The sequence below is a fragment of the Physeter macrocephalus genome, chromosome 8 (assembly GCF_002837175.3).
Source record: "Physeter macrocephalus isolate SW-GA chromosome 8, ASM283717v5, whole genome shotgun sequence".
NCBI lineage: Eukaryota > Metazoa > Chordata > Mammalia > Artiodactyla > Physeteridae > Physeter > Physeter macrocephalus.
In genome coordinates, this window is record NC_041221.1 from 116912237 (window position 1) to 116923585 (window position 11349).

The 11349-nt window shown below is 37.9% G+C and overlaps 1 protein-coding gene across 1 annotated transcript in view; it reads left to right on the forward strand.

Moving 5' to 3' along the window:
• HSD17B4 (hydroxysteroid 17-beta dehydrogenase 4) overlaps positions 1–11349 on the forward strand; it is a 90953-nt gene that overhangs the window by 36980 nt on the left and 42624 nt on the right. Inside the window, exons 13-15 of the mRNA XM_007119311.3 lie at positions 751–987; positions 3454–3505; positions 8935–9006. Coding sequence (XP_007119373.1) covers positions 751–987; positions 3454–3505; positions 8935–9006 — 361 coding nt within the window. The remainder of the gene's footprint in view (positions 1–750; positions 988–3453; positions 3506–8934; positions 9007–11349) is intronic.

Genomic DNA, 11349 nt, shown 5'->3' on the forward strand with positions numbered 1-11349 from the left:
AGATGGTAAATATTTCAGGCTTTATGGACCACGTACTGTTTCTGACACGTAATCTTCTTTTTCTTTTTTTAGACCACTCTTAAAAAAATGTAAAAACCATTCTTAATTCTCAACTGTTGTTTGCTGACTCTTGCTTTAGAATGAAAGTGATCAAAAATTGGACATGATTCTTTTATAACCTAATATATGCTTCACAAATTAGCTAGGCATGTCATCACTAAATAGAAAAATAAATATCCAATTAGATAAAGGACAGTCCTAGGTAGGAGCTTATGGTAAAATCTAATTATAACCAAAACCATTATAAGGGAGTCTGATTTACAAGCATTGAGCAGTGTTTTGCTCATCTGTTTATACTGACTTTTATAAAATAGATCTTATAGAGCCATTCATTATCTCTGTTTATAATACATTTTTTATTTTTTGTAATTTTGAGTAGCTAACAGTCACTGTATTAATAGGTTTTTCCATCATCAGAGACAGGAAAGTTGAAAATGAGATATACTATCTGTTAGCAAGAAGCGGGCAAGAAAAAAAGTACTTATTTGTAAATGAAGTCTTTTTCCATAATTATAATTGATTTTATTAAAAAAATATAGTGAAACAATTATGATACCCTGTCATATTCACTAAAATGACATTCTATTCACAAAGCTAAGTATGTAGCAGTTAATAGTTTTGAAAAGTCAGAAATTTAAAGATTTGACAAGAATATCAGTGAAAAAATAATTTTCTACAATTTTTCCATAGGCTGGAGCTATTGGCCATAAACTTCCTCCATTTTCTTCTTCTTATACGGAACTGGACACTATTATGTATGCCCTTGGAGTGGGAGCATCAATCAAGGAACCGAAAGATTTGAAATTTATTTATGAAGGGAGTTCTGATTTCTCCTGTTTGCCTACCTTCGGAGTTATTCTAGCTCAGAAATCTATAATGGGTGGAGGATTAGCAGAGATTCCTGGGCTTTCAGTCAACTTGGCAAAAGTATGCATAATAAGCAACCTTTATTTTGCTCTTCTTCTCTTTCTTTAAATATGATTGGTACATGTCACGTGCTGTGTGTGTGTGTGTGTGTGTGTGTGTGTGGTGTCTTAATACAATAGTTTATAGTGGCTGATTCAAGAATAAAGATTTAGCATGTCTTTTAATTTTTCTTAAAAAGAAAAAAAGGGTAGAGAGTTAGTTGAAAAGGCAAGCAAAAAGACGACAACAATAATTGTGTACAGTCCATAACCCTGGCATAATGTTATTAATTCTCTCTCTGCCATTACCTGCTATTTGACCAAGGGTAAATAACTTCTCTAAGCTTCAGTTTCCTTATCTATAAAATGGGTATGATAATCCTTACCTGATGATAGTGATGAAGGAGCAAGAGTGAAGAATATTTGAAGCAGAGAGAACAGGTGTAAAAGGCCCCGAGGCAGGTGCATACTTACCTTGCTTTGGGAACAGCAAGGGAGTTGATACAGCTATAGAATGAGCAAGGGGGCAGTGGTAGGAGAAGAGGGCCTTGTAGTCATCATAAGAATTTCAGCTCATACTCTGATTAACATGGGAGGCCATTTGTAGTGCTTTGAACTGAGGAGTGGTATGATCTGGCTGTGTTCACTCACAGGCTCATTTGTGCTCCTCTGTGGAGAATAGATTTATGGGAGCCAAGCATGGAAGCAGGGAAACCAGTTTGGAGTTTATTATGGTAATTCCAGCATTAGTCTGGATATGCATGGAAAGAAAGAGGAGTCAAGGATGAAGGTTTTTGGTCTGGTTAACTGGGATGATATATATGCATATATACCCGTATATTTATAATTAATTATGTACAATATATTTAGTATGTATAGTAGTTACATATGACATATTACTATGTATAATAAAATAGATATATACAGTTACTTTAAGGTGGGGATGATCAGGAGTTGGTTTTGGACAGATTTGAGATGCCTGTTATACATTCAAGTGGAGATATAAAGTGGGCAGTTAAATATGTGAGTTAAGAGTTTGCGGGGGAGGCCCTACTGGGATTCGTAGCGTTTAAGTTGAGATTTAAAGACATGAGACTGGGTGAAATCACCAATGTGTGAATGTAAGTAGAGAAAAGCCTGAGTTTGGTGAGAGGTGAGAGGTTGAAGAGATGAGGAGGAGTTAGCAAGAGAGACCAGGAAGGAGTGGATGGTGAGGTATGAGGAATATCAGGAGAATGTGGTATTTGAGAAGCAAAGTGAATAAATTGTTTCAAGAAGGAAGGAGCAAACAATTGTGAGAAGTCTTTGGGGTTATTTTATTTCTTGAAGTAAGGGTCAGGCCATGAGTCGAGTTGATAACTGTTGAATTGTAGACTTTTGAACTGATTTCTGTGATTTTGACTGATTGGAGAACCCATTTACTGGAGGATCGATTAGCTCATTGCTGCTCTGAATCTATGAGAATCTACGGTTATTTTATTAAAGTATTCGATGAACTAGGGAGGGCGGCTAGAAATAGATGCCAGGCAGTTTGTTGTTTTAGTCACTCTCCCATGGTATTTGTTGCATACAGTTCTTCTGTTTGGATAATGTCAGTACAAACAATTAAAGTAAATGTTTCAGAATTCTTCCTCAGAGTTGGAAATCATGAATAGTGTTCAAAATCTGTCACTGGGAATGATAGCCCTCTTGGGATTTGAATCCCAGTCTTCCTAACCTTGAGCTTCCAGGTCGTATGATAGTGAGGCAGTCCTTCGTTTGTCCTCCCATCACTACCCTCACCCCTTTTCTTTTTCCCTGCTGGGTTCTGAGGAAGACTGGGAATTAAACTGTCCCATAGCAGTTGAGTGTGGTCATTCAGATATATAGGTCAGGTTTTGTTTTTACTGTCCTATTGTATTCCTACATATATTTTTATATTCTTGCTCTGATACATTGAGGTTAAGTGGCTGTGAAGTTGCACAGGATCTTTAGTATTTACTCTTACACTAAGGAAATGTTGACATTGCTTTTACTTGAATGTGGTTGTAAGATTTATATTAATGTTTTGGTTGTGTCATTTGTATTTGGCAGGTGTGACCTGAAATTACTTTATAGTACTGACCTATTTGTTCATTTTTATTCAATAGATATTTATTGGATACCTGCTATGTTCCAGGCACAGTGATGAGCACTGGAAATACGCCTAGTTTAGTGTCTCCATTGGCAAATAATCCACAGTTATCAGTCAACAAAAATTTATGAACGTCAAGAAAGAACACAAATGTATCTTTTCTATTCTAGAGAGCTGACAGTCTTTAGATTGGGGGGACTGATTATTTCTGAATCATATAATTAAGGAGTGGGAGCCAAACTGAGAATAATAATTTGGGGGAAGTAGTCACATGAACATGTGGACAGTGAAATGCCACTTGTGATAAGCGGTATCCACAGAAGAAGCTGTGGAAAAAGAAAGTCTACTAATAAAATTTTGCTTACCCTAACGTAGGTTCTTCATGGGGAGCAGTACTTGGAGTTATATAAACCACTTCCCAGAGCAGGTGAGTTCTTGATAGTTTTATTGTCTGACTAACCTTCCAAACTGTGTCAATGTGTTAAACTGGCATAGAGCAACCTAAATAAACTATATTATAAGTTATTTATGTGCATGTCAGCCGTTAGAGTAGATTGATGTTAACTAGTACCTATTTTGGTTCTCTTAAACTTTGTCCTATTTGAATAGTCTTATTTAATAAATTACTTCAAAATACTAAACATCTGGTCAACAATTGAAAGGAGCATTTTCTGTGTGTGTCCTAAACTTAATGATTGTGTATAATCAGTTATGATTCCCACGAATATGATTCTTCATTCTTTTCTCAGGTATTTGTGTTGGTACTGATTTTCATAAAGCAAACAATGTTAAAAGATACAGAATGTCTTGTAATTAACTTTTTTCTGTTTTCTTTTAGAGTAAGTAAAACCAAGGCTGTCTTAATAATCAATTTATTTTTCTCAATAATATCTTACTTGTTCAGTTAATCTTCTCATTATTTTTTCACTTTACTTTGATATATTTGTTTTATGTTGCTACTCTGATGTCAGAATATTAATTATATACTGACCATGTAAGGTGGTAAAATTTAAAAAAAGTCTTTTTCATTTCACATTATATAATGCAGAGGTCAGCAAATAGCTAGAATTGTACTTTAATGTTTTTTGAGATTTTAATTTAAAAAAAAATTCGTATTGCTTAATGCTGAATAGTTCTGTTTCAGTGTTAGTGTTACTTGTTTCTGGTCGTTTTTGTAGTTCTTCCCTGTTTTTTTCTTCTTCTTTTAGTTTTTTCCTTTGTGGTTTCATGCTTTTCTTTTGCTTGTGTTCCTTTCTCTTTTGTTTTTGGGTATCTGTTGTAGATTTTTTTTTTTTTTTTTTTTTTTTTTTTTGTGGTATGCGGGCCTTCCTCTGCTGTGGCCTCTCCCGTTGCGGAGCACAGGCTCCGGACGCGCAGGCTCAGCGGCCATGGCTCACGGGCCCAGCCGCTCCGTGGCATGTGGGATCCTCTCAGACCGGGGCGCGAACCCGGTTCCCCTGCATCGGCAGGCGGACGCGCAACCACTGCGCCACCAGGGAAGCCCTGTTGTAGATTTTTGATTTGTGGTTACCATGGGGCTCATAGATGTTGATCTATGACTCTATTTATTTGTTTTAAACCAGGTAGTCCCTTAAGTTCAAACACATTTTAAAAGCTCTACATTTGTTTACTCGCTTCCCCCATCTGTGTTTTTGATGTCATAGTTTACATCTTCATGTTTATCCCTTTACTGATTATTGTAGTTATACTTGATTTTACACTTTTTTGTTTTGTAATCTTTATACTAGCTTATTTAAGTGGTTGAGCCTCAGCATTCCCTATATATTTGCCTTTACTAATGGGATTTTTCCTTTTCTATAGATACTTAATTCTTGTTATAGCTTTTTCTTTTCCACTTAGAGAAGACCCTTTAACATTTCTTTTAGGGTTGGTTTAGTATTGATGCTTATCCAAGAAGTTCTTTATCTCCCCTTCAATTCTGAAGGATAATCTTGCTGGGTACAGTATCCTAAGTTGTAGGTTTTTCCCTTTCAGCACTTTAAATATGCCATGCCACCCCCTTCTGGCCTGCAAAGTTTCTGCAGAACAATCAGCTGATAGCCTTATGGGCATTCCCTTGTATATGCTCTTTGTTTTTCTTTTGCTGCCTCTAGAATTCTCTCTTTAAGTTTTGCCATTTTTATTATATGTCTTGGTGCGGGTCTGTTTGGATTTGTCTTGTTTGGGACCCTCTGTGTTTCCTGTACCTGGATATCTGTTTCCTTCTTCAGACTTGGGAAATTTTCAGCCATAATTTCATTAAATATATTTTTACCCCCTTCTCCCTTTCTTCTCCTTCTGGGACCCCTATAATGGAATGTTGGTATGCATGATGTTACCCCAAAGATCCCTTAAAATGTTCTCATCTTTTTTCTTTTTGCTGTTCTGATTGGGTGATTTCCATCTTCTATATTCCAGATCACTTACGTGTTCTTCTGTATCACCTAGTGTGCTGTTAATTCCTTTTAGTGTGTTTTTCTTTTCAATTGTTGTATTCTTCACTTCTGATTGGTTCTTTTTAGAATTTTCTAGTTCCTTGTTAAAACTCTCACTGTATTCAGCTATTCTTTTCCCTAATTCAGTTAGCATTCTTTTTTTTTTTTTTTTTTTTTTTTTGTGGTACACGGGCCTCTCACTGTTGTGGCCTCTCCCGTTGCGGAGCACAGGCTCCGGACGCAAAGGCTCAGCGGCCATGGCTCACGGGTCCAGCCGCTCCACGGCATGTGGGATCTTCCACGGCATGTGGGATCTTCCTGGACCGGGGCACGAACCTGTGTCCCCTGCATCTGCAGGTGGATTCTCAACCACTGTGCCACCAGGGAAGCCCCAGTTAGCATTCTTATTACTAATGCTTTGAATTCTTTATCTGGTAAATTGTTTATTTCTGTTTCATTAGTTGTTTTTTTTCAGGAGTTTTCTCTTGCTCTTTCAGTGGAAACAGATTCCTCTGTCTTTTTATTTTGCTTATCTATTTCTTTATTGAAATTTGGTGAAATAGTTACCTATGGTGGTCTTGAAGGGGTGTTCTGTTGTGGGCGTGTCCCTATACAGTCTGCCTGTGCCCAGTGGCATTGATGGGAGAGCTGGATTTGATGTGAGCACAATTTATGTCTTTTCTCAAGGTGTGCTGGCAGCTGTCATCTTGGTAGGGGGTGGGGCTGGAGATGGAGGAGTAGGGCCAAGGCAGTTGTTAGGTAGAGCTTCCCCTCTGCTTAGTGGCTGTTACCCCACTGTTTGTTGTGGGAGCAGGTCCCAAGTTGCTGGAGCAGAAGCCCTGAGGGTTGGGTCTGAGCTGGCTAAGTTTCCTTTAAGTGTGTGCTTTTCCCCCCTCCCAGCACTGGCATCCTTACCCCAGAGGGGAGCAGTGGTGGAGCGAGAGGGGCTGGTGTGGGTAGTCAGTGAGGGTCGGAGCATGGGTTTTGTTTGGCATGGCCACCATCAGAGATCTGGGGCCCCTGTGCAGTCACCAGTAATGGCTGCCCCCTTGCTACTCAGTTGCCACTTAGGGCTTGAACCTCCTCAGTGTCTCATGGCTGAGCCTTTTCCTCAATCACGGCAGCCCAGAGTGTGAAGCTGCAACACGAGGCAAATGGTGCTGGCGTGTTCTCTCAGCTCAGGCTGGGGACCAGGGCAGTTGTAGGAAACCAGTCAGCTACCCAAGTGGTTTCAGTCTGCCCTCTCTGCCCTGCCTCGGGAGCACGTAAGTGTTCACGTGCTCCCGGAGTCCAGGCTTCCCACAGCCCTCCTGTTAATCCTACTGGCCCTCCAGCCAGCCAAGGGGACTCGTGTTCCTTTTGTTGGACACCAGGGCTGGGGCTCCCAATATGTGGCTTGAAGTGCTTACTCCCCAGGGAAGGTCTCTTCCTGTGTAATCTCCTTTTTCCTCTGAGTCCCCTCTCAGGGACACAGGTCCTGACCTGATCGCTTTTCTTCCCTTTCTACCCAATTACCTGTGGGTCTTTCTTACAGTCTTGGTTGCACAGGTCTTCCTGTTAGTCTCCACTTAGTTTTCAGTGAGAATTGTTCCACATGTAGATGTATTTTTGATGTGTTTGTTGGTGGGGAGGTGAGTTCCATGTTCTCCTGCTCCACCATCTCAGTTTGAGTCTTCAGTTTAGTGTTAACAGCCTGAGTTTTCACACAGCCCTTTTTTATCTGAGGCAGTGTGCAGTGTGTGGTCAGGTGAAGAAGTTTGGCTTTTATGTTAAAGACAATAGATAACCACTGAAGGACTGAAAGGAGAGAATTATATGATCAAACGTGGATTTTAGAAAGCATCAACTCTGGCTCATGTTTGTAATGCTTGGATTCTAAGGGAATGAGATAGAGAGAAGGAGATTCTGTAAGAGACTGTTGTAATAATCTAGGTTAGAGACCGTGGTTGATTGAATAGGATTGTGGGCATGAAGATGGATATAAGTTGAGAAATTATAGAGATATGTAGGGAGTGGGCTTGGTGTTTGATTGGATGTGGAGTTGATCACCTGAAGAGATCATCAGCAATTTGACAATTATTTATTGATTACTTCCTAACTTCTAGGCTTTCTGCTAGGGTTGTGAACAAATGGAGAATGGAAGCAAATCTGGACTCTGTCCTCATGGAGCATATAACCTAGTTGGTGGGGAGGGCAGCCAATAATCAAAAAGCCACACAAATAAATGTACACTTGCAACTATATGTGATAAACATTACAGATGAAACATGCATGATACCATTAGAACTTAAAATAGAAGGATTTGGCATAATCAGGTTGGTAATCAGGTTGACTTTGGGAAAAAATAACTTCAGACATAATAGGAGAGCATGTTTTAAAGTTGGTCAGAGTGGACATGCAGGTACCTAGTTAGAAGTCTGTTGTGGTAGTTCAAATGAAATGATGGTAGCTTAGGCTAAGGTGGTGGTGGAGACAAGTGGGAGAAGCAGAGAGAGATTTAGGAGGTGAAAGTGACAGCAATCTAGATATCCTTAGCGTTTCTTTTACCATCTTTCACACGGGGGCAGGTACCAAGTTCTTTGATTCTCTCCCTTCAATAATTTAGAATCCTATTTCTGTCCACCTCACTTCGACCACCATCATCTCTCACTTTCTAAGTGTTCTCTCTGCCTCCATTCTTGCTCCCTTCAGGTCTGCTCATCTCACTGTAGCCAAAATATTATTTCCAAAATGCCAGTGTATTTGTCACTTCTCTATTAAAAACCCCAGATGGCTGTTCATAGACTTCAGGATGAAATCAGAAACTTTTCATATAATCTAGCTTCTCTCAGTCTCTGCATACTCAAGTCTTGCCACATACTTAGACACTATTTTATGAGGCAGGGGTCATGCTGAAGTTTCTGGCTTGGCAGTTGGGTGGATAGTACCGTTCATTCGTATAGGGAACAAAAGAGAAAAACAGGTAGGAGAAAAAGATTATGAGTTCACTCGCAAATAATTGTTAATCCATCAAGACATTACCAGTTAAATAATGGAACAGTTCCTAAAAGAACAGAGTAGTTAGAAAGAAACACTGTCTAATTGAAGCCGGTAGAGTAGAGATTTGAGAAGGAATGGGGTAGATGGTGTTGGCTGTATGCTTAACAAGTGTTCATTGAATGATTGAAAATTGTTACTTTTTACAACCTAATTTATCAGAATTATTGATGTTTCAGATTTGGTGACTCAGGTATTCTGATTGCTTTTAATGTTTATGATTCAACATTATATTGAAAATTATTCTAAATCATGATTTTTTAGTTTTGCTGAACTTACAGTGGAAGTTATGTTAATTTCTTTCATGTCTTCTTCATATAACTTATGGTCTTTAAAACAGTCTCCTTATTTATTTATTTATTTATTATTTTACTTTCCATTTTAGGAAAATTAAAATGTGAAGCAATTGTTGCTGATGTCCTGGATAAAGGATCCGGTTTAATAATTCTTATGGATGGTAACTCATTTCTAGTTCTTATAATAATATTGTTAGATTCATAGGCTTTGTATGTAACACAATACTTTATCATAGAAGTTGATGAATAAGTTTCTATTTATCTTCCAATTGTGAGAAAGCAAGATTAGTGTTCTAAAAATTCACAAGCTTTTTTAGAAAATAAGCGAGGAGGGGGTGGAGTAGATTGGGGTAGAGGTCCAGAGAGTGGGACATTTCAGGGGATTTGTAACAACATAACCAAAGCACAGAGGTGAGAAATGTGGCTGGTATAGCAAACATAGAGGAGAATTATGCTTCCTAGATTATGTTTTTGGCAGGAATGAATACATAGACTGCCCTCAATTGATAATTAGGCTATGTTGTAGATACTCTTTTCTATGTTAGCCCTTTGGAATTTGGAACGTATTTGACCCCTGAATCATTCTTATAAATGGTAGTTAGGTTCTTAACCTTGCACACTCAAACCTATTGAACTTATAATGTGGTTTAGACACCATAGCCACATTTTATTTGCAATGGAAAAAAAGATTATAGTAGTTTAATGAATGTTGAAATACTAGTAATTAAACATAAGCTAAAGATACATTGCTTAGAATTTATTTGTTTTAAAGTTTAAGAACAAGAGAAATAGATAAACATTATAAAAATTTTGGAAATAGCAGTGGAAAGTTTAATATTGTCTGGTATTTGGAATATAGGCTTTATCATTTTTGTTCTAAATACATAGGAGGTTATACTGAATATGTTGTTTTGGAACTTGCCTTGTTTTTACTTAATAATATATTGAGAACACTTTTAATGCTCTTAAATATTTTTCTACTACATTGTTTTTGTTAACTCATAGTTTACAAAGTAAACTATGTATTTCATCATAGACACATAGAACATGTGTCTGTTCTCTCTCTTTCCCTCTTCCTCCTTATCCCTCTTCTTTCTTTTTTTTTTTGCGGTATGTGGGCCTCTCACTGTTGTGGCCTTTCCCATTGAGGAGCACAGGCTCCGGACGCGCAGGCTCAGCGGCCATGGCTCACAGGCCTAGCCGCTCCACGGCATGTGGGATCTTCCAGGACCGGGGCATGAACCCGTGTCCCCTGTATCGGCAGGCGGACTCTCAACCACTGCGCCACCAGGGAAGCCCCCTCTTCTTTCTTTTTTAAGACTTTTGTATTTTCTTACCATTCCAAATATTGGCTAACATTTGGCTGCAACTCTCCCAGTTTTCTTTTAGTCTTCTCACCATTCTACCACATGTCTACCACAAAAAAGTTTTGAAGCAACCTTAGCTTTAATTTTTACTCTTCTTTCTTGATCTACTCCATTTATTTAGCTATAGCTTGGTAATGGGTAATAATGTATTAGAATTTGTAGATAAAATATGGATGGAATTAGATATCCAATTATCTGTGTAATAAGGATAAAAGTCTTATTTTAAATACAAATCACCATGACTTCTCTTATTTTTTGTTATAATTATATTTTTCCTTATTATACAATTCAAAATCATATTCCTAGTTTTATAGTGCTGATGATTTAGGTGATGCTCAAACTGTCACCAGGAAAGTAGTCAGTAGAAAGAGGGACAGCTGTCTTTCATTCATTACTTGCTGACTTAATCACTAACTTGCTCAATCACATCATTTGTTCATTGATTTACTAATTAATTTAATACACATTTATTAGGTGCCTTTTCTGTCCCAGTTACTATTCTAATTGCTGGGAATATGATGGTGAGCAAAAAAGCCATGATCCTGCCCTCCTGAAATTTATACCTTCATTCTCACTTATTTCTTCTTTTACATTCTAGGTTCTATTGAGGACTTCAGCAGAATGTTTGAAAATTTGGGAGTGTGGTTATCTGTATTTTATTTTAATTTTTTAATTTTATTGAATTATTGAATTTTAGTGGATTTACAATGTTGTGTTAAATTCTGCTGTACAGCAAAGTGATCTAGTTATACATATATACATTCTTTTTCATATTCTTTTCCATTATGGCTATCACAGGATATTGAATATAGTTCCCTGTGCAATACAGTAGGACCTTGTTGTTTATCCATCCTATATATAATAGTTTCCATCTGCTAATCCCAAACTCCCAATCCATCCCTCCACCACCTTCCCTTCCCCTAGGCAACCACAAGTCTGTTCTCTATATCTCTGAGTCTATTTCTGTTTCGTAGATATGTTCATTTGTGTCATATTTTAGATTCCACATATAAGTGATATCATACGGTATTTGTCTGTCTCTTTCTGACTTCTCTTGGTATGATAATCTCTAGGTGCATCCGTGTTGCTGCAAATGGCATTATTTCAGTCTTTTTAATGGCTGTGTAATATTCCTCT